The sequence below is a fragment of the Rhinoderma darwinii genome, chromosome 2 (assembly GCF_050947455.1).
Source record: "Rhinoderma darwinii isolate aRhiDar2 chromosome 2, aRhiDar2.hap1, whole genome shotgun sequence".
NCBI classification, from domain to species: Eukaryota; Metazoa; Chordata; class Amphibia; order Anura; family Rhinodermatidae; genus Rhinoderma; species Rhinoderma darwinii.
The window spans coordinates 68,294,841-68,319,840 of record NC_134688.1 but is presented as its reverse complement, the minus strand read 5'-3'; the positions used below and the strand labels follow the sequence as shown (position 1 = coordinate 68,319,840).

Below are 25,000 nucleotides of genomic sequence, written 5' to 3'. Positions count from 1 at the left end.
TATACAATATACACTGGGATATCACATCTACAATATACACTGGGATATCACATATAGAATGAGCACTGGGATATAACATCTACAATGAGCACTGGGATATCACATATAGAATGAGCACTGGGATATCACATCTACAATATACACTGGGATATCACATATACAATATACACTGGGATATCACATATACAATATACACTGGGATATTACATATACAATATACACTGGGATATCACATCTACAATATACACTGGGATATCACATAGAATACACACTGGGATATCACATCTACAATGAGCACTGGGATATCACATATAGAATGAGCACTGGGATATCACATCTACAATATACACTGGGATATCACATATACAATATACACTGGGATATCACATATACAATATACACTGGGATATTACATATACAATATACACTGGGATATCACATATAGAATATACACTGGGACATTACATATATAATATACACTGGGATATCACATCTACAATATACACTGGGATATCACATAGAATACACACTGGGATATCACATATATAATATACACTGGGATATCACATCTACAATATACACTGGGATATCACATATACAATATACACTGGGATATCACATATACAATATACACTGGGATATTACATATACAATATACACTGGGATATCACATCTACAATATACACTGGGATATCACATAGAATACACACTGGGATATCACATCTACAATGAGCACTGGGATATCACATATAGAATGAGCACTGGGATATCACATCTACAATATACACTGGGATATCACATATACAATATACACTGGGATATCACATATACAATATACACTGGGATATTACATATACAATATACACTGGGATATCACATATAGAATATACACTGGGACATTACATATATAATATACACTGGGATATCACATCTACAATGAGGACTGGGATATCACATATATAATATACACTGGGATATCACATATATAATATACACTGGGACATTACAATACACATTACAGATTCTTATGCTGAAATATATGACATGTACGATAACTCTATACAGAAAAACGTGCACACGACGCAAACAATTTGATGACTACACCTGAACAGTTTTATTATATTTAACGCAAAATATAAAATAACATTTTTATTTTTTAAATAAAAAAATTATATATATATATATCTATCACCCCTCCCCCAGATGACTTTTTGTATTTGTTTTTTTCCAGCATCTTGAGAACATCTCACGCCCCTATATTGTTTTTCTGAGGGTCCAGTGAGGGAGGGCCGGGGTGCGCGGGGCAGGTGCACTATGACGGTGGGGGCTCCTCCTGGCAGTGACAGGACCTGCAGCAGCCACAACAACACAGACACGTAGCCCAATTAGGATCCCCTGTAATACCTGATCAGTGATGTCGCAGCACACAAGAGCTGTCACTCTGCTGTCACACACACGGCAGCCGCTTGCATTGCGTTACATTGTTACTTTAAACTGCATTTAATTGACACGTCAGGCCCCATATAGAACAATACAAACAACGTCATCCAGGACGTGTATAGTATTATCTGTGCACTGTCATCACATACATAGCCGTCTATACATGATAATCATTCATCACGTGATCAGGAGAGGTCAGGAGGTCATGTCCTGGAGTGGTGGCAGCGTCTTGTGCCACAGCCGTGGGTGCTGTGTGCCAGCTCTCACACATGCACTGAGAGTTGGGGAGGGGGGTGATGATCAGGCTCCCAGAAGAAGGAGGAGACTCGCCTGATGGCGATTGGCCGGCTGCCTGGCCCTCCCTTTATAATAATTCCCACACTAGGGGCTCTAGTATACAGCATCCACACTATATACAGTGGCACAGCTCAAGGCCAGGGCACACGCTATATACACACACTCAGACATATATATATCTGTATACACACTGCCCCCTGCCCTGGTCTCACTATTAGGAGGAGGAGGGGCTGGCATCTTGTCATTCACAATCTTTCCATGCAAACCCTCATGCCATCGTCCTGACCAGCAGCAGTAGCGCCCGTGTAACCAGGCAGTGGTACAGCAGCGCCAGCGGCCCCATCACCCGGCGCTATTCTTCGCTGGAGACTCCTTCCTTCTTCAAAGTTGGCTCCTTCTCCAGCTGCCGCCTTGGATCCCTCGGCTTATTGTGAGACTCCGGTATACAATCCGGATCTCTGTCCCAACATGATCGCTGCCCAGGCCAAGCTGGTGTACCACCTCAACAAGTATTACAATGAGAAGTGCCAAGCCAGGAAGGCTGCAATCGCCAAGACCATCCGGGAGGTGTGCAAGGTGGTGTCCGACGTCCTGAAGGAGGTGGAGGTGCAGGAGCCCCGCTTCATCAGCTCCCTCAACGAGATGGACAACCGCTACGAGGGGCTGGAGGTCATCTCACCCACGGAGTTTGAGGTGGTCCTCTACCTTAATCAGATGGGGGTCTTCAACTTTGTAGACGATGGTTCTCTGCCCGGCTGCGCGGTGCTGAAGCTCAGTGATGGCCGCAAGAGGAGCATGTCCCTCTGGGTGGAGTTCATCACGGCCTCTGGGTACTTGTCGGCCCGGAAAATCAGGTCCAGGTTCCAGACCCTTGTGGCCCAGGCCGTGGATAAGTGCAGCTACAGGGATGTAGTGAAGATGGTGGCTGATACCAGCGAGGTGAAGCTGAGGATCAGGGACAGATACGTGGTACAGATCACTCCAGCTTTTAAATGCACTGGCATCTGGCCCCGCAGCGCTGCCCACTGGCCCTTACCTCACATCCCCTGGCCTGGTCCTAACAGGGTGGCTGAGGTCAAGGCAGAGGGCTTTAACCTGCTGTCCAAGGAGTGCCATACCCTGGCCGGGAAGCAGAGCTCTGCGGAGAGTGACGCCTGGGTGCTGCAGTTTGCAGAAGCGGAGAACAGGCTGCAGCTGGGGGGTTGCAGGAAGAAATGCTTATCCGTGCTCAAGACCCTCCGGGACCGACACCTGGAACTGCCGGGACAGCCGCTCAACAACTACAACATGAAAACTCTGGTGTCCTATGAGTGCGAGAAGCACCCCAGGGAGTCGGACTGGGATGAATCGTGCCTGGGGGACCGGCTGAATGGCATCCTCCTACAGCTCATCTCCTGCCTGCAGTGCAGGAGGTGCCCGCATTACTTCCTGCCCACCCTGGACCTTTTCCAGGGCAAACCCCATTCCTCTCTGGAGAATGCGGCCAAACAGACCTGGAGGCTGGCCCGAGAGATCCTCACCAACCCCAAGAGCCTGGAGAAGCTCTGAACCCTGAATGGACATGGGACTTTTCATATAAAAGACTCACCTGACACCCACACCATGGCAGGATATGCCAGGATACCATTATTATCATCATCATCCACTACCATGCCAGGAGACTATTATCATCATCCAACCCTTACCTGGGATATGACATGTAACCCTTTCGCAGCCACAGTCTGTCACTGCTGACCTCTCTGACAGTGAAATGGTTACAAAGTTGCTAATAAAGAGATACAATTCTTCACTGGAATATACATTCTCCAGCTGTAGTCTCTGTTCTTCATTCTAGAAGGATGTATACAATGTTTAGATACTTCTCCAATACTAGCGCTAATAGAAATGAAGGCTGACGATCAATGACAAGCTGATTGGAGTTGTAGTTCCACTTCAGTATTCTGGATGTGCCACCGCCTGAACACTCTTCTGTACATTTGTCTCTATGTATCAGCATATTGTGACTGTCTGTGAGGTTGTGGATGTTGTGGTTCTGTGATCTGGTGACGTTTTGGATACTACAGGACATGTATTCTATATCTGCTATGAAGATACCGGGTGATAAGGTAGCTTTCTTTTTGTATTGGAAAGAGTCAGAACTCTGAAGTTTACATTTGCTCGTTCTAGACCTGACATTCCATGAATATACTTGAAATGTTATTTAAGAAAAAATATTCAAATTCAATTTGATTTTTTTTTTTGTTGCTTATATGATGGCGCTTGGAATTCTATATATTTGAAATGCACTTGAGATACACTGGATAATGACTTCTGTGATCGAGATTTTAAAAACTGTTGCGGATTTTAATTTAATTACTATTAATAAATGACGTGAAAAGATTTTGCTGCGACTTTTCATTCATGTTGATTTACAAAAAAACAAAACAAAAACAAAAAACACGTTTCTCTCCGTGATTTAGGGGAGATATGGATTTCTCTAATAATCTAGTTGCAGTACTAGAAAGCGCTAAAATCTGTCAAGATTATTCAGGGGTAACACTTGTGCCGAAAATAAATCCTCAATTTCTAGGGTCCGTCTAGTAAACATCTGTAGTTGATAAATCCACAACACCTGACAATTATTTTCTATACATTTGCATTTGATATTTTATTATATTATTTTCTCTAAATCGCTATTTAGTATTTTTTTATAACTATTATTTCATTCATATTCTACATGATTTGTATAGAATTACATTATGATTCCGCTTCATGTCATGTCATCTCCACGTCTTTATTTTATCTTTCTCATTTCCCTTCATTTAATCCTAATATTCTCTTTATATTTCTTTACATTCTTCTATTCTTTTCTACACCTATATTTGTTTTTCTACACTTACTCTTTATATTACTGTACAGCATAAACATGCAATATTTAAATAAATTCGGAGCGTCTTCCGAAATAAAACGAAAACAAAAAAACTGGCATTTGTATTATTATATAAAATAAAACAAGAACAAATATATGATTAGAACAGCGACAAATAAAGGAACTTGTATTGTGTCATTTCAATTAGTAACGCTATAGATAGTCGATGATATTTCACCTATATTGTTTACATGTGATATGTGTCACATTAAGATTTCGATCCCCTTAGCATATTCATAAAATATTCCCGGTTCTTAAGATCAATAAATAGTTGTGGTTTATTAGATTTTTTTGTCACCTCCGGGTAAATACAACATATGTACGATCAAATCTGATGAATGGATTTTACCTCCTTATTTCCAGTAATGTCAGACGGGCAGGAGATAACGATACATTAGATACATTATCACTCGTCTAGTACAATATTTATAAACAGAAGTGCAAACAAAGGAGGGAAATGTAACATCCACATATAAACACAGCTAAACAAAGCAGGCAGAACATCTATAGTTTAGATTATAGATATCATATACATTAAATACTATATATAGAAAGAACCTAGTATACATGTGCCAGCTCTGTTAAAAGGAATAAATGTTAGATCGATCTTTCTCATATTATCTATCTATCTTTCTCATATTATCTATCTATCTTTCTCATATTATCTATCTATCTTTCTCATATTATCTATCTATCTTTCTCATATTATCTATCTCATATTATCTATCTATCTTTCTCATATTATCTATCTATCTATCTATCTATCTATCTATCTATCTATCTATCTATCTATCTATCTTTCTATCTATCTATCTATCTCATATTATCTATCTTTCTATCTATCTTTCTCATATTATCTATCTATCTATCTATCTATCTATCTATCTATCTATCTATCTATCTATCTATCTATCTATCTATCTATCTATCTATCTATCTATCTATCTATCTATCTATCTATCTATCTAATCTATCTATCCCTAGTGAAACAATTATCCATACCCTGATCTACATCAGGTCACACTTTAATAACCGCACTATTATTTTCCCACACAGATGTGGATGATATACACGCAATTATAACAGTAACTACTCACTTTGGGATCGATCTTCTTAAAGCTGAGGTCTTCTTCATCCACCTCAAAGTAGATCTCAGTGGTGGTGATAGAGAGGGTACCCTTAGCCACCACAATGGGTGCAATGAGCTGGGCAGGGGTACTCAGTACAACAGGACCTGTAACAAATAGACATACATCATGTGTCTTACATTTCCTACAGCCAGGTCTAAGGAACAGTAATATTTTCTATAGTAAAAATTATTTCGTTTCCAAATAACCTAAACCTCTGTTTGATTTATTCATGTTCTTCTATCCTAACGCAAATATCACTTTATTACTACAAGATAAACTGATGCAAAATATGAATACGTTCATTATTATAATTCTGAGAACTCAGAGGATTAATAGCAAACAAACACTATAAGTCCAGTGCTGCACATGGTCTATCGGCAGTCACGGCAGTGTCAAAGGTCCGGACTGGGGAAAGTAACGATTTATAGACAAAGCGCAACAGAAAAAAGACCAATATTTATGACGATGATCATCAGCAGGATGATAAAAAAAATATCGATGCCATATACATAGAACTAAATGTGTAGACGTCAAAAAGCGCTTGTATTATTATTACAATTATTATTACAATTATTATTATTATTATTACTAGTGCAGCAGCAGCTCCCCGGTTGTGTTACTACAAGCAGCCAGTATTATCCCACAGATCCCCCCAGATCTCCAGTGTGTGATCCTGTAGGGAATACACACAAAACCTGAGGAGGCCTGGGAGCTGCGCCGTACATTTGTGTTTCCTCCTAGTATCAAGGCCACAATTCTATAGCGATTACTGCAGATCACATGTTCTGTCTTATTACAGTATAACAAATTTATTATAGAATTATTATTACATCTAGATATCAAACTATCCTACCAGAACTACCACGGAGTATAGATAGAAGAAAACTATTACTAATCATCATCATCATCATCACAACCAGGAGGATGAGAATCTGGATCCTATATAGATGAAAATACATTGTAGCCTTCAATCATTGTAGCATTTTATTATTATTATTATTATTATTATTCACTATGTTATAAAAGGCAGTCACTACATTCTCACTGTGACTGACAGGGAATATATTATTTTTCATAAACACACAGTTTTTAAATAAATTTTTTTGGGGCAATTTACAGGGGTTTGGTCTTTGTTTTTTTTCGTTTTGCATTTTTTTTTTTTTTTTAAGATTTTTTCCATTGACTACAACTGGGGAAAATACAATGTGTAAAAAAAAAAAAAAAAGCAGCATGTAAAATGTTTGCATGTGTCTCTAAATGCGGTTTTCTATAGAAACCGCTTTAGGCCGGGTTCCCACGTAGCGTAAAGGCTGCAGAATTTCCGCAACGGAATTCTGCGTGGAAATTCCGCAGCATTTACAGTAGCAGCAAAGGGAATGAGATTTAGAAAAGCTCATGCCCACGCAGCGGAAAAAATACGCACAAAAGTAATGCGAAAAGTGTTGTGTGGTACGTTTTTCAATTCCGCAGCATATCAATTTATGCTGCGTGTTCGGTGCAGAGATGCTGCGTTTTTGGCCCGTAGACTTCAATGGGGAGCAGAAATTCCGCAACAAATTTATGTTTGGTGCAGTTTTTAATGAATTTACGCAAAGGAAACGTAGTAAAAACTGCTGGAAATCTGCAGGTGCACGAATACTTTGCTATAACCAATGTTTAACACTAAATCCGCAGGTAAAACCGCAGCAATAAGCAGGGAAAACGTACTATTTGGTGCGGATTTGTGTGACAGACTTTACCAGCGTTTTTCTAGAGATTCTGCAGCAGATTTTCTGTTGTAGAAAATCGGCAGTGTATCCTGTGTGGGAACATACCCTTAGGAACATTCCATACACACAGACTTTTGTCCCAGTTTTCATTTCAACACGGCAAGGCCGTGCACAGAAGACCCCACATGGCATCACAATGTCCGTATTACAGACCTGTAGGCACTCCACTTGGCACCTAACACTGCTTCTAGGGGAGAAGACTTCCATAATATGATATGAAATGGAGAATGCTACAATTTCCTTTTCTCACAGAATCATACATATAAAATCAGGGGCACATGGAGGAACATAATGGGCTTACAGTAGTCTATGGTAGCCATATTGAAAATCCATACAGCACAGATCCAGGATATGACATTGTTCACATGGCACTACATGCATCAGGTTCATAAGTATCTCCTGCAACGGTCATAGAACATGCATGCTTTCTGTTTGATATTTTGTCATGAGAAAGAGTCACCTGAAAATCATCTGAAAGTTACCTGCACAAGCAACTCAATACGTGCAACCAGGGCTGGATCAAGGTTGGTGGAAGTCGCTGCTCCAGTCGCATTATCATATAATGGGTAAATAAGTGCCATGTCTTGCTGCATGGAAAGGCTAAGAAGAGTAGTGTAAACTGGTTTGTGGAGGGATTATTGGCAAGTGTCCCCTTTTCCCGCTCTATAATCCGGGCCTGTGTGCGACAGTTAAAATTGGTGCTGTCGCACAACTAGGTGTACCACCAGCTTAAGGGTATGTTCACACACACTAATTACGGACGTAATTCGGGCGTTTTTGCCCCGAATTACGTCCGAAAAATGCGGCTTGAAAGCGTTGACAAACATCTGCCCATTGAAAGCAATGGGCTGACGTTTGTCTGTTCACACGAGGCGTATATTTACGCGCCGCTGTCAAATGACGGCGCGTAAATAGATGCCCGCGTCAAAGAAGTGACCTATCACTTCTTGGGGCGTAATTGGAGCGCCTGCACATGTTCAAGCGCCTGCACATGCCGTTACGGCTGAAATTACGGGGATGTTTTCTCCTGAAAACATCCCCGTAATTTCAGCCGTTACGGACGCCCTCGTGTGAACATACCCTGAAGGTGCCCATACACAATAGATGAACGTCAGCAAAACCCGACGATTTTGGTGGGACCAGCCAACCATCTAATATGTATGGTGTCCCGACTTTCCCCAATGGCAGATGTTGGGGGAAAAGAAGGATCGGGCATGTTGTATTTAAATATGCCCAATCATTTGCCCTCATGGGAGAGAAGCCTCCGTCAGAGGTGTCTGGCAGCAGTTTATTCCCCTCTCCCAATTGAGAATACGTGCACGCTTGGCTGAGTGTGTTTGTGGGGGTCGGGAGGAACAGCTGTCAGCCAAACAAGCATTCGACCAACAGCTATCTAACCTATATGGCCATATGAAGGCCAGGACTATATTAGACTTTACATAGTGCAAGAATTGCAGTCCACGGGAACAGGAAAGCCGCACAACAATTACTAATGAGTCTGTCGTGATGAAATTGGGGCTCTCGCATGACAAAAGTCTGTGTGTAGCCCAAGCCTAAATAATATTCTCCCTGCAGCTGCAGGATGCTTTACTTCTGCTGTGGTTTTCGTTGTGTGATGGTGGTGCTCCCTTATGTGTGAATGAGGCCTATTATTGATGTTGTAGTCACTGGTGCAGGAGAAGCTCCCCGGTTGTGTTAGTACACAGAGTCCCTCCGCATCCTCGGAGCGTGTGATCCCGTAGGAAATACACAAAACACCTAAAGGAGGCCTGGGAGCAGCACTGGACATTTGCACCTTCTGAAACGTCTAGTGTCAGGACCACATTTCTATAGAGATGGCTTCTCACACAAGACCAACAGTGGATGAGAAGCAACCTGAACCATTTCTCATGTTCTGTAGATATTACAGTATAATAGACAGAGAAAGACTTGCTGCAGTAATTATTATATAATAATACAATACTATCAGATAATGATTTATCTGTAGAACTAAACAGCAATGACCTGATGGCTTGTTGCTTTCAATCTGTCATATTCCCCAAACCACAGACAGTAAAAATATATAGTGTGTGGGGTATTTACTGCCCGATATACAGGACTATAATGTGGGGCTGGGGGACGCTGGAATATATAGGGGGAGGCTAATGCTGTCTGATGGTTAAACAGCGCTGCAAAATGAAAAAACACCCACTTTTTGGCCTCTGATAGCACATGGCTACTACGCCAGGCAAACACTGGTTACAGCATTACAGCCATTGATCTTGTTTCTGGTAAATAAACACCACGCCCAGAGGCAGCGGAAGGTGTTAGTGACCCAGCTTAGCCGGTGCCAATCACATGTATGGATGGGCAGTCACCACCCCTCCACTAAAGCATGTTCCCAGCACAGATGGCCAGGTGCAGCCTGCACTGAGCCTACTGCATTAACCCCTCCCAGGCACATTAAGGGTATGTGCACACAACCTATTTTCAGGCGTAATGGAGGCGTTTTACGCCTCGAATTACGCCTGAAAAGACGGCTCCAACACGTCGGCAAACATCTGCCCGTTGCTTGCAATGGGTCTTACGATGTTCTGTGCAGACGACCTGTCATTTTACGCGTTGCTGTCAAAAGACGGCGCGTAAAATTACGCCCGCGTCAAAGAAGTGCAGGACACTTCTTGGGACGTAATTGGAGCCGTTTTTCATTGACTCCATTGAAAAACAGCTCCAATTACGTCCATAAAAGACGTCACGAAAAACGCGTGCACTTGTAAAAAATTTTAAATTCGGAATTTCAGACGTATTTTGCGCTGTCGTGTGAACATACCCTTACACCCAAGCTGTGACCACAACATTAACTCACCAAATGGCATATACAGAGCCAGCTCCAGGGCTTTTCAAGCAGTTCTATAACCGTTGTATATGAAGCAAACAACCTGGATGTCATTTAAAGGAATACTAAATCTAGCATAGAAATCCATCTGAACGACAGATGCAGTTGAGTTGAATACGATCTATTGTCTGCACGTAAGAAGGCGTTTCAGGCTGGAGAGATGCGGACTGTACTGTTCAATGGGATTAGGGACAGGAAAAATATCTACCCCATCATCTCTACTTTATTTCACATATCTCCAGATCTGGGAACCCCTACAAACATTTACATACATATTTGTGAATGATATTAGCAGCTCTATTTATACACTTTGTACTTGGGTTTAGTGCTTATGCCCCCCATACCTCAGGTCACCTCCAGGAATACATCACCTGCAGAAATCTTAATGCAGCCATATTATTAATTTCATAATGCAGCGCTGGTATTACTGTCTATGCCATGACCAGGCAGAGGAGAAAAAGGTGGCTATTACATATTCTCCCTGAAATGACATGACGCTAGTAAGGCATGTCTCAGGAGGGAGGACGCCATGTCACAGTCAAAAGGAGCATACAAACCCCTCTGAGAATGTGAAATTAATCCACTCCAGCTATAGAAAGAGGATTAGGTCATAATCCCCTGTGGGAGATGCTCTGCTCTCCTCACATGCCATATTATAATGTTTACATAAGGTATCATCAAGCTTGTGTAGATTTTCCTTGTTGCCACTTAATTATTATTACGCCTTAAACAGCGGTTTTACCACCAAAATAACAGAATTTTAATTCCGCTTCATGGCCAAATTAGGTATTTCTAATAATTTCTATTGAATTTTAATACTTTTGCTACTTTTATAAGTCAGTGAAAAGATTTTTAATACATCAAAATCTGGTGGTAATGAGATTTTAGAAAAATTACAGGAAAAAAAACCACACAGGCAGGAGATCCAATAAGAATTGTAACAGTGGATTCACACACGGCAGATTTTGTACCAGACTTAAAAACACTTCAAGCAATTCAAAATGAAATCAATGGGCAGATGTTTGTAGGAGTGCAGCCCTTGCATTTTTAGCCGTACTTTGGGGTGTTTACAGCCTGAAAATACCCTTAGGATATGTTCACACAGGATATGTTCACACGCAATCGCAAAATACGTCTGAAATTACAGAGCTGTTTTCGCATGTACTCACATTTTTCGCGACATCTTTTACGGACGTAATCGGAGCTGTTCTTCATTGGGGTCAATGAAAAACGGCTCCAAAAACGTCCCAAGAAGTGTCCTGCACTTCTTTGACGCGGGCGTAATTTTACGCGCCATCTTTTGACAGCGACACGTAAAATTACACCTCGTTTTAACAGAACATCGTAAAACCCATTGCAAGCAACGAGCAGATGTTTACACACATATTGGAGCCGTCTTTTCAGACGTAATTCGAGGCATAAAACGCCTGAATTACGTCTGAAAATAGCCCGTGTGAACATACCCTAACAGTGCACTGTGACCTGGTTCCTACACACTGCGTCATTATCAGATTGGAGCGGAGGCATTTCACTTGTACAACCTCCCCCTAAATCACTGGTGGGACAGGATGGTAAGGTTGGTAAAATGCATATGTGCCACAGTGAGGACCATGTGCGCTCACTTACCAACTTCATGACAATCCAGTATTTTAATGCACATTCCTTTCATCCAGTTGTCTAGTGCCCCGGTCTCTAGATCTATAGCAATAGGCTTTACTCTCCCGTCCAAATGCTGCAGAATTTCTGCAATGGAATTCGGTGCAGAAATTCCACAACATTTAACAGTAGTACCAAAGTGAATGAGTTCTAGAAAATCTCATGCCCACACTGCGGAAAAAAAAACCGCAGCTAAAACATTTATAAATTTACCTGCGGTGTGGATTTTAAGGCCCTGTTCAGATGGAGTTTTTTGACACGTTTTTTGCTGCAAGAAACGGCCGAAATTGCCTCCCATTGTTTTCAATGGGAGGTGGAGGTGGTTTTTTCCCGCGAGTAGAAAAAAACGCTTGCGGGAAAAAGAAGCGACATGCCATTTCCACATAAAACTCCATTAAAATCAATGAGAGACTGAAAAAAACGTTGTGAATGGCGTTTTTTGACGCGTTTTATGTCAAAAACCGCTCGCAGTTTTTTCCTTTGCCTGTTGAAGAAATAGGCAAAAAAAAAACGCATCAAAAACCGCGAGCAAAAATCGCATAAAAAACGCTTGTGGTGCAAAACCACTTAAAAACTGCAAAAAAAACTCAGTGTGAACATACCCTAAGGGCTTGTACACAACGGAATTGATGCAGAAAATTTCTATAGCAATTCTGTTGAAAGTAGCAGACATTCCGCTGCAGAAAAAAAACACCATTTAGTGCGTTTTTTTACTGCAGAAAATGGTGCGTATTTTGCTGTGTTTTTCTCAATCCTGGGAGATGGTCACATCTCCTCATAAAAACGCAGCAATTCAGTCCACTTTCCGCAGCAGGAATTGACATGCTGCGGTACAAAAAATACGCACCGCAGGTAAATTTCCGGACTGATTTTTTACACAGCGTGTGGATGAGATTTGTTTAATCTCACCCACTTCGCTGCTACTGTATTCTGCTGCGTATATTCCGTCTGCAATTCTGGACGGAAAATACTGTGAACAAGCCCCAAGTCCGCAGCATGTTAATTTATGCTGTGTTCTTGTTGCTTTTCTGTTGCAGGTTTTCACCACTTAATTCAAAGGATGTAAAACCTGTAACAAAAAGCCAACTGATGCGACTTTGCAGTGGAATCACTGCGATTCCACAGAAAAATCGCAACTCAGAAAAAAAAAAGTTTATACTTACTACCTCGGCGTCATCATAACGACACTTTCTTCTGTTCTTCCAGGCCGGCCTCCTGGGAAGACGTTTCAGTCCATGTGACTGCTGCAGCCTATTTACACATGGGCTGCAGCGTCACCCCAGGAGGCCGGACTGCACGACAACGGAGGGAAGCGTTGCCATGACTACGGCCGTGGTAAGTACGAACGTTTTTCTTTTCTAGCGCTGCTTTCCGCAGCGGAAACACAGCCTGAAAAACAACCACAATGTGGTGCAGTTTTTCGGACGGAATTTGCTGCGGGTTCCAGGTTGGATACGCTGCGTAGTTTTACGCAGCGTATCCGACCCGGTGGAACCCGGCCTTCGTGTTATCAAAGACCGCTGCCTGCTTATGTGCCCTGCACCCACAACACTGGATAAGACTTTACAATTGAGAACTCAGGTTTTCACTTTGTAGACCATGCGGGTTACATTGATGACAAACTGTTGCATATGTAACTCTCCATACATAATATAGGTCTGAAGATAAATCATAGTAAATGGGATTTAGGGGCTGAATCTCAATGAGAATTATCATCAACATTGCCTGATCAGATATGACCTCATATAAGCGAATTATCCCATATTAACAACCAAGAACCAAATTCCATATTTAATATAAAATGTGTATAAGCGGAATTCTAAATAATTATTTTTAAGCCACAGCCCATGTGTGATGTTTACCTGATATTTATTTTCTTCGGAGTTGGCTACTTTATAGCTCTGTTGTATTAGGGCACAGTTGTTATAAGTGATGGCTGCGTAGCAGGTTATCCCAACTCTATACATAGGATAGCGTATGGCCTACAGCTATTTCCCTTGAAAGGGTTCTCTGCTTTGAACAATCCCTACTTGTTAGAAGGTCCCTAATCAATAAGCTGGTCACAACGTGCTCCCACCCCCTCGGCTTCAAAATTCAGCAATCAGTCACAATCTGTAGGGAAACCTGGTAGTGTTTAATTTCTCTGCAGCGCCACCACAGGGGAAATGAAACATTACACAGATGTCATTAAAAGCAATGGGTTGTCTGTGTAATGCCGGACAGGTCCTCCAGAGGTAGAGATGCTCTTTGTAACCACTCTCTCCTCTCACCAAGACATGAGGATCCTGAACTGGGGCTTCAAGAAATCCATGCATACGCTGCAGAAACAACCGCATTGAGTTTTATGGAGCGGATTTTAAGGTCACAAAAGTGTCTGCAATGAATCTGTCATGTGTGAACATACTTCTAAATCTCAAGCTCAGCAGGAAGCTCAAGTATGTTGCCATGATTTCCCTTACAGGGGCTGAATGATTATAAACTGCAAGAAACTAAACCATCTGTGAGAAAAAGAAGACTGAAATGAGCAAGTAAACGGGGGGAGGGGGGGGGGGTTCTACTTTAACTTCTATTCATTATTGCTTACTGTAAAAATATGCTATTCTGGAAGAAAAGGGATCATAATCGCTACTGATATAGTGCCCAACAAACTGCTCCTGATCCAATCATCATTTTATATGGTCCATACTTGTAAGTATAATATTTGGTATTAAATCTGTAAAGTTATCAGGCTCTGGATCTAAATAACAATGTTCTCATTCACTGATAGCAAATAGAGATCTTGAAAATGGTGAGGCATTGAAACGTATATTAGATACTGCTTAATGTTTCATTGTGCAATCATTGTCCTTCATTAAAGTGTAGCTAAATGTTTGACAGACTTCTGACATGTCATAGTGACATGTCAGAAGTTTGGATTGGTGGGGGTCCGAGCGCTGAGACCCCTACGAATCGCTAGAACGAAGCAGCTGAAGCACTTGTGTGAGCGCTCAGCGGCTTCGTGTCTGTTCGGCTTTTTCTGGAAATAAATGTATTGGTGTACGGACTCAATAGAAAGTCTATGAGCCCGTACTCCGATACATCGGCTTTCCGGAAAAAGCCAAACAGACACGAAGCCGCTTCGTTCTAGCGATTGGTGGGGTCTCAGTACAAGTCATTATGACATGTCAGAAGTTTGTCAAACAATTAGCTACACTTTAACCTAAAACCTATAAAGACTACGTACACCTTTGAATGGATTTTTATTTTATTAAATCAATGTGTTATTTGTTTTCAAGCAATTTTCTAATTTACTTTTATTTATTTTTTTCCTACTTTGACCATACGACTTCTATGTAACCTGCATACATAGAACCTGTACTGTTCTCTCTCAACCGATGCCGTCAGTTCAGCTGGACTGACGGCTCGGCTGAGAGCAGGTCCTATGGGTCTCTGACACACAGGATCCACCTAATATCGATTATATCAAACTCTTTGGAAGGTTTAAAAAATGACACCATCTTAATGTTTTTTGCGCAGTTAAAGGAGGCTAACAACATTTATCAATATCCTCAACTAGTCCTAAAATGACTTTTGTAAATAGAAGTAAATTGTTAAGATAACACATTCAAGGCTGCACCTTTGGAGGACAGATAATCCAATAAAAGCCATAACAATACATAACTATCCAAACCTGCACGTATTGAGAATTACATTTGTTACATATTGTAAAAGGCCAATAACATAATGCCAAAGGGACACCATGGGTGGGGATATGCATCATAGTTACAGTGAAACCTTTCCAAAACACCAGCTCTTTGAGCCAACCCCTCCACAAGGCCAGATTTACAGTGACAGATTTTCAGTTCCATCATATATACATTGTATACCGCCCATCTTCTGTTTGAGTACCCCTACTCTAGAACACCATTTTTAAATGCCGTTTTGGGTGGTCGTCAAACAAATTTCATTATGTATATAATACGGTTTAGGCAGTGGATAGAGCAAGGTTATCATTCATTCGGGGAGTGCTGGTAAAAATAGCTTTCCTTATATAACGGAGCACGTTTTCAGTTCACTGATCTCTTCCGCTCCAAATACCACAATGTACTTTTCATGTTATGGTCTTGTGGGATCTTGTGAAAGTGTAAACCTTAAGCTCGGATAACTGCTGTAAAATGCTTACTGATTGGTAACGGCTATTTTAATAAAGTCGTTCACGCTCTTTTAGACAGAACGCGCAGCGCAATCTTGCGTTAAGCAGCGATATCTTGTGTTCCGAGCCTGTAGGCTGCAATGGGGGGAGTTGTGGTAGGATGCAGTGGATGCGGAGAATCACCAAACCCAGAAGTTTGGACTCGACTCTTGCAGAGAGTCGGGACATTTGCATATTGAAACCAGATCATGTAAGGCTATGTTCACACTGAGTTTTTTGCAGGAGGAAAATTCCTCCTGCAAAAACTGCTCCAGATGTTTTTTGCACAGTGGTTTGACAAAAACTCGTCAAAACACGCGTGGAGGCGTTTTTTTCCTGTTTCTGACTAATTGAAATGTGGTTTTGGAGGCGGAAACCGCCTCAAGATAGGTCATGTCGCTTCTTTTTACCGCGACGCAGTTTTTTTGCTCGCGGTAAAAAAACTCGTCCGCCTACCAATGAAATCAATGGGAGATATTTTCAGGCAGTTTTTGACGAGTTTTACGGCGCGGTTTCCGCATCAAAAAACTCAGTGTGAACATAGCCTTAGGCAATGTTTTATTCTCCATAATAACAATAGACAATCCAACCACTTACCTTTCAATTCAAATACATATCAGATAGCAAAGGTTAGAAGATTTATTAGCATCTGTCATTTAGGAAATTGGTTAGTGAGCTTTATGGCAGAGATATCCGTGGTAACTACATGTGATTATTGAGACTGAAATCAGGTCAGGAGGTTTAGTACCTATTGATATGATCAACCATTTGTATATAATACAACTAGGGTAAGATTTACTACAATACTACACAACTTGCCTCTCGATGTAAAAAGTCTGGGAACGAAAGGAACTGAAACAGAAATATATATGTATCAAATAAAGCGTCAGCTTCTCAGTTCACGCAATTCCAATAGTTACTCATTACACGTCAGGCGAGGAACGATGTGTGATCCTCACGTAGGACACTCCACTTGTATGAAATAAAGATCATTTTCCTTTTCTTTCTCTGTGTAGTCACAACCCCAGAGAGTAACCGGAGTTCTACAAGCATTTTCACTGCTAAATTTATAAATATGCTCTATGCATTGGGGGAATTTATTAAGAACGCTATGCCAATTTTCCATCTTAGAAAAGTGGCAATTTGAGCACATTTTTTAAAGCAACTATTGCATTTTGACGCCGCCTTTGCCACTTTTCAAAAAAGCAGGCGGGGCTTAGTGTTAGTGACAGTGGGCGGGGCCAACCGTGGCCTGACAAATTCACTATAATTTATGCCAGAAGCTAGTGGAAATCAGTTGAAATCTACGCCAGTTCATAGCTATAGTAGATTTCCCTTTCTGCCGCGTGGACGGCCAGAGATGCGCCTAAATTATTAAGAGTGGTGTGCCTCTTAATAAATTTGACGTATTTTACTCCAGTGCTCCTTATATTAAGACTGGCGTATGAAACACCAGACTTAATAAATTCCCCCCGTAGTATTGACTACCTGTTATTCCTTCCTGCCCATGACATAATAGTGCGTCACAGGTCATTCCCACAAACTGATATACAAATATGCTGCAATGATGGCGTGGGCATGAAAACAGTCTGCGCCATCACCAACGGGTGCCAGATGTGACTGACAGATCTCAGCCGTAACCCCCCTAGTCAATAGCTTCTGCAGGACCTAAGGGACATAAATAAAGGGGGCACCCTTTATCAACACATTGGCTACAATGCGATCACTGGGTCCCGAAGGGTCTCTATGTCCGTGATTACGGGCACGGCCGGCCGTGCTCCCATATAATGTATGGGAGCACAGTCTGTAAGCAAAAAAAATAGGACAATGTCTAATCTTTTGCGCAGCCTTTCTACGGTACAGACACCTTCCCGTAAATATACGGGAAAATGTGTCGGCCATAGAAATTAATGGGTCCTTAATGACGGACCGTAATTACGGACAAAATCTACGGTCGTGTGCATGGGGCCGGACAGATGCCCTCAGGGATACAAAGAAGTCCCTATTGGGCTATCAAGCGAATGGGGCTGAGCTGCAATACCACACGCCATCCTTGGCTAAGATTGACGATGTTCATTTTTTCTAATCTTATAGAAACCTTTTAATGATCATCTTTATACCTATTGATTAAGCAAGCGGTGTGCTCATTGATGGATGTGGTATAGCTATGGTATGTCATATGTGGTATGACATCTATTGTCAGCCGCTTACAATGACCGGAATATATAATGTTCGAGTTATATTATAGACTTATCTATTTGTATTCTCCGATGTCTTAAAGCCTATGTACACCTTAGAAAGTGATTATATATATATAAAAATATGTCAGTGTGTTCGGTGCAACTTTCAAAATTATTTTCACTTTGAGATACAGCTGCTTTGTATTCTGTATACAGAGCAGCTGTATCGTTTGCGAAGACCTGAATCCATCAGGTCTGCGGGACTGACGGATTCAGTGTCAGCGGGTCCTGTGTGTCTCATATTACAGGTGGTTCCAGGGTGTCAATTACATCTAAGTTATGAACTTAAAGAGGCTCTGTCACCAGATTCTGAAATCCCTATCTCCTATTGCATGTGATCGGCGCTGCAATGTAGATAACAGTAACATGTTTTGTTTTTTTAAACGTTCATTTTTGGCCAAGTTATGAGCTATTTTATATATATATATGCAAATGAGCTTTGAAATGGACAACTGGGCGTTTTTTTTTTCGTTATGTCCAACTGGGCGTGTATTGTGTTTTTAACTGGGCGTGTTTACGTGTATGACGCTGACCAATCAGTGACCAGTCAGCGTCATACACTCATCTCCATTCATTTACACAGCAGCGATGTGCAGCCGCATACACAGAGATTAACGTTAATCAAGTGTCCTGATAATGAATACACATGAAATCCAGCCTGGACGTCATGTGTACTCAGAATCCTGACACTTCTGACTCTTTTCTGTGAGATTTCCAGCAAGGGAAACGAAATCTCACGAGATTACGAGGTAAACGAGATTTTGTTTCCCTTGCTGGAAATCTCAAAGAAAAGATTCAGAAGTGTCAGGATTCTGAGTACACATGACGTCCAGGCTGGATGATCATGTGTATTCATTATCAGGACACTTGATTAACGTTAATCTCTGTGTATGTGGCTGCACATCGCTGCTGTGTAAATGAATGGAGATGAGTGTATGATGCTGACTGGTCACTGATTGGTCAGCGTCATGCACGTAAACACGCCCAGTTAAAAACACAATACACGCCCAGTTGGACATAACGAAAAAAAAAACGCCCAGTTGTCCATTTGAAAGCTCATTTGCATATATATAAAATTGCTCATAACTTGGCCAAAAATGAACGTTTTTAAAAAAACAAACCGTTACTGTTATCTACATTGCAGCGCCGATCACATGCAATAGGAGATAGGGATTTGAGAATCTGGTGACAGAGCCTCTTTAAATGTGATGGATAACAGGTGGATCCCGCATCTCAGAGACAAGTAGGACCTTTTTTTTTTTATTGAACCAGCCATTGAACCAGTCAGTCCCACGGATCTGACAGATTCAAGTCTTAGCGAACGATACAGCTGCTCTGTATACAGGATACAAAAGCAGCCGTATCTCAAAAAATAAAAAATATTTTTAATAAAAAGTAATTTGAAAGTTTCACCAAACAAAAAAAGAAAAAAAAAAAAAAACAAAAAAAAAAAACACACACTTTCAAAGGTTCAAAAAATGTAATGGTTTTTGAGTCAATAGAAAACATTACAACACTCCTACAAAAAAATGACAACTATACATGTTAATATAAGAGGAATGGACTACCTGCAAGATTGTCAATTTCTTTCTCCTGAAGAAGACTAACAGCATCATCATCCCCTTCCAGCATTAGTTCTGTTTCTGCGTTTTGATTTACAGCAGCCTGGCTTCGGAAAGTCTTCTTCGACTTCATGACATCTTCATCTGTGCCTTTAATACAAAGGTTAACATTATAAGTATTTATATACAATGAATATACAGCACTCAGAGCCACTGTGCATCAGAGACATATTTACAGGCACCAAGACCAGGTTCAATGACCTTGGAAATTATTCTAAAAGCCTGACAACTAGGACGGTACATTATTTACCTCCGGCCGCTCAATAACAAGCAAATCTTATGGATTCTTTACACTCATTGTCCATATGTCGACTATAAAATTGTTTCAATCACACGCCGTTCTTTTCAATCAATTTGATTTTAGTGGAATCTCACGTGAAATAAGACCAGGTTTGTTTTCCAGACGTATGAAATCTACGTTTATCTAAATGAAAGGCCTGACGGGAATGTTTTATGAATTAGGGTCACATTAATCAATATAAGAAGCATAGAAGGAATGAGGTCTCCCAAGGGCGGACTCATTACATGGCTTGTAAAGACTGTCCTCCCACTGTATTACTTTAACACTCCACAAATCAAGAGCAAGTTATGGAGAGGAACGGCTTTCTTTTCCCCGTCTTACTTTAGAACTCTGTCAATGAGCTGAACGTAAAAGTCAACATTACAATTTAACCACTACGGCACTTACTTTAATGTAGATTTAAAAAAAAAATAACGTAAGTCTAATCTTGTATATTTTATGTTTTTTTTTTTTGTTAGGCCCCATGCCCACAACCGGAGTTTATCCATAATTATAAAATGATGAAATTGCGGACCCATTCATTACTATAGACCATGGACACCTTTCCGTATATTTACGAATGTGTGTCCGGGCAGCAGAAATAATCTGCAAAATATACAACATGTCCTATTCTTGTCCGCAATTGCAGTACAAACCTGCCCATAGAAGTCTATGGGCGCTTCCGCAATTGCAGACGGCTACGGATATGCATCCATATTTACAGATTCAAATTTGCGGAAAGTAAAAACCCTTACGGTCGTGTGTATGAGGCCTTACTTTCATACAAGTTTTGTCTATTGCCAAATTCATTTAGTCCAAAAAACGAAAATATTTGCTACATCAAGTATTTATAAACATATACATATAAGGCTACATTCACATGACAGTGAAAAAGGGCCGTGCGATGGCCGTTTTTGTAACGGCCGTCAGACGGGCGTTTTCAGAACAATGGAGTTCTACGGGTATATTCACACGGCCGTTTTTTAACGGCCCGTGAAAACTGTCCGTCAAAAAAATAGGACATGTCCTATTTTTGGCCGTTTTGACAGCAAAACGGCTCCCATAGAAGTCAATAGAACAGTTTTTACAGGCCGTTTTTTAGGACTCAATCCTTGTAACGGCCGGTAAAATCTGATCCTGACCAAGGATTCCCCGCACACAGCGCTACTGTGAGCGCTGAGCCCGGGGAAGCCCTTGACATTACTGTCCATATATGGTCAGTGATGTCAGGCTTTCAACTGTGGATTCTCCGGCCAGAGCATTGCGAGATCTCTGGCCGGGGACTCCAGTCTCCCTCTGACCACCCAAAGTATGGGGGGGGGGCCTTAGCCCATAGCCCCCCAAGATAGCGCCACTGTAGCTCCTTGTAGGAGAGGAATCCCCCAATACTGCAGAAGCCCCAGGCGTTACTGTCCATATATGGACCGAGACATCAGTGGCCCTCTCTAGAGCCAGAGGGATTCCGCTCCTACAGGGAGCTACAGTGGCGCTATCTACAGGAGGGGGCGCCATTTACAGGGGGGGGGCGTTATCTACAGGGGGTGCTATAATTTATGAGGGGTGCTTTCTACAATGAGGGGTGCTACCTACAGTGGGGGGTGGGTGGAGCTATCTATAGTGGGGGGTGGTGCTAGCTACAGTGGGGTTAGTGCTAGCTACAAGGGTGTGGCGCTAACTACATGGGCATTGATTGTGGCACTATATGGTGTTGTGACACTACAGGAAACACTGTTGTGCCATCTACATGGGCACTGTGGCACTATGAGGCCGCTGGCACTTTATATGTGGGTATTGTGGCACTATCTGCAGTGGACATTTTTTTCACCATCGTGTGACTGTAGATATATATATATATATATATATACACACATATATATATATATATATACACACATACATATACACATACATATAGAAAATGATATAAACATACAGCACACTATCTCTTTAAGCCAATTTACATTATTTAACACATTTTACACCATTGCAAACTTCAAGAACTTTCACGAGAGTTTTCCAAAATGATACAGATACAAATGAGGGTTTGGAGTTTGGTCTTGACTTAATAGACTCAAATACAGAAAACAAGGGACTCTTATATTCTAGGAAGTCATACGCAAGTCATCCATCTTAATTAATTCATATTACACTGTATGAATTGCACAGAGAAGAAAGCACCACACATTATAACCTTCGGTCAAAAATTCAATCAGCCCAGAGACAGAAATTATTTTAATAACTTGATGGTTAATTCCCACTTGTGTGAAAAAGGAAAGAGGACATCAGAAATATTTTCCAAGAATACAAAAACATGACATGACAATAACTGGACCCAAGACAAGTAACAAATAGTTAAATGTGTGGATACAAATTTCTCTAAAAGGAGGGATTATCTGGGATTTAGTAGATTGTTCAAGAAAAAAAACCGCCACAAGACATGCTCAAATATTGTTTCCTATACTTTATATAGCACTAACATATTCTGCAGTGTGGTACATGTGAGCTCTGTCATCAGTGGGCTGACAATCACTAGGGCAAATTTAATAGGAAACACATCAGCATGTTAATGGAGTATAGGGGGAACTATAGCACCTGGAGGAAGACCCTACACATGCCATAAAGATGCCGCTGCAGCCCGCATGTTGCAGTGCCTGTGGTCCCCAAACCCAGATATTATTGACCATTTCTGCAGGGGCAGACGATTTTTTTTTTTAAACCATGTTTTGACTTCTACATGGATGGTATATAAAGAATACATTCAAGTAATGTTCCAGGTAAAAATGTGGGGGCCTGAGGGGGGACCATGCATGACAATGGGATCCAAACAAAAACTGTGTCTGTGTCATGCACCTCCCCTTCAGATACTGCATTAGGCATAACACAACATGGCACATTAATCAATGTATTTATATCCGTTTTCTGGCCAGCCGTACATCCTATTTATAAAGCTGTTATGGCACTTTTTCCGAAAAAAATAATAATTTTAAGACACAATGACTACCACTTTAAAGGAGCACTCCCACGACATTTTTTATTCTCTGGCCCATTAGAAAGGAAAGTATGTAAGTTGTGGTGAAGGATATCTTCTTGCCGGTGGCTGTATTTGTGAGTTATCCGCTCCCTTCTGGTCCCCAGCTGTGTCATGTGACCAGCAATAGGACTCTCCGATGGACACAGCGTCTCATGTGTGAACGGGAAGTCAGTTTCTCCATTCATTACTATCACAGCCTCGAGTGTGCCTTTCCAACAGGCCAGAGAATAAAAAAATGTTGTGGGAGTTCTTCTTTAATATGCGAGTTATGCCAACTGAAGCCATAAAGGAGTCGTACTACCCTTGACTTTTGCTTTGGATGCTTGAATTAATTTACATTGTGAAAATCCTCATCCCTTCCCATAAGAGGATGAACAGAAGTATTGGCAAGTTCACCACTCAGACTTGGCACGGATACTGGCACGTCTATTGATAAATGACAGAGAGCAAATCTGTATAACAACAATTACCACTTTCATTAAACTGTACACAATACACCGCATAATACAATGTCTAGTTCTTCGTACACCGATGCCATTAAGGTTTGTGTTGTTAATGCGGCCCGGTGCTCATGCTAAATCACCGATAAGGCAACGTATGCGAAAAGCTGGCTTTCATCTCTAGAAAAGGCTGGCAGGATGGAAAGTTAACCTCATCATAGTGTTACCTCAATGTACTGACAGGAAATCCGAATGTTTCCAAACATCTGGAAATCTACTTCAAGGGAACCTCTTTTTTTCTCTCTTTTGAAGGATACTATTCCTAGTGGTATATTGAAAGTTCAACACATCAATATGACCATTTTCGACAACTCCTTCCAAGTACAGTACAAAATGGGCAATTATTTCAAGATGTGAGGATGTTCCGGAGGATACGTGTTTGTGAAACGAACACCTCAGACAAGAGTTTTCAGTAAATGTATGTGATTATACTTCTCCCTTTTGTTAGCAGCACTTTATGTAATCTATAAAACGCTGGACAAGTCCATAGAACAGTGTCGACGACATGTTCTCCGGGATAACACCAAGTGATGACATTAATGTGCAGTCATCTTCCAGACGTATTTTTGTGACTATTCTGTGAGAACATGTCAGGGTTACAGCAGGTCAAATTTCAGGTGGAGTCTCACATGGAAGTGCTTAGTCCAGATCCCTGGCTGGTGGCAGCTAATTACTAATAATGAATAAAGAGTTTCCTTCACGAATGCCTAGAATAACGGACAGAGTGAGCCAAACGTGAATTCTGTCATAAATTGTTGCACAAAAACACCAATTTTTTTTTTTAGAACTTTTAGACCCCTACTTCGACAGTTTTGAAAAGTGCCTAAAGGGTGTGTGGCTAAGGAGATGTAAAATGTAACAAATATTTTTTAAAGACATGCCGTATTTTGCCGCGACCACGTACTGGAGAGATGTGTGGTAAATTTAAGATGTGGAGATTGGATGTGTGGTGAACTTAATATGCAGTGTTTGGATGTGAGGTGAATTTAATACACAGTGTTTGGATGTGTGGTGAATTTAATATGCAGTGTTTGGATGTGTGGTGAACTTAATATGCAGTGTTTGGATGTGTGGTGAATTT

At 41.2% G+C, this 25,000-nt stretch overlaps 2 protein-coding genes across 8 annotated transcripts in view; one reads left to right on the top strand and one right to left on the bottom strand.

The window, feature by feature from the left end:
- Positions 1–25,000, bottom strand: part of NBEA (neurobeachin) — a 575,138-nt gene that overhangs the window by 155,663 nt on the left and 394,475 nt on the right. For all 7 annotated transcript variants that reach the window (XM_075851713.1, XM_075851718.1, XM_075851715.1 and 4 more), the window contains 2 exons: positions 20,055–20,198; positions 5,743–5,879 (listed from right to left, as the gene is read on the bottom strand). In XM_075851713.1, coding sequence (XP_075707828.1) covers positions 5,743–5,879; positions 20,055–20,198 — 281 coding nt within the window. The remainder of the gene's footprint in view (positions 1–5,742; positions 5,880–20,054; positions 20,199–25,000) is intronic.
- Positions 1,767–4,102, top strand: MAB21L1 (mab-21 like 1). The gene has a single exon (XM_075850032.1). It carries the CDS (start codon positions 2,206–2,208, stop codon positions 3,283–3,285), a length of 1,080 nt encoding a protein of 359 aa, XP_075706147.1. The 5' UTR covers positions 1,767–2,205; the 3' UTR covers positions 3,286–4,102.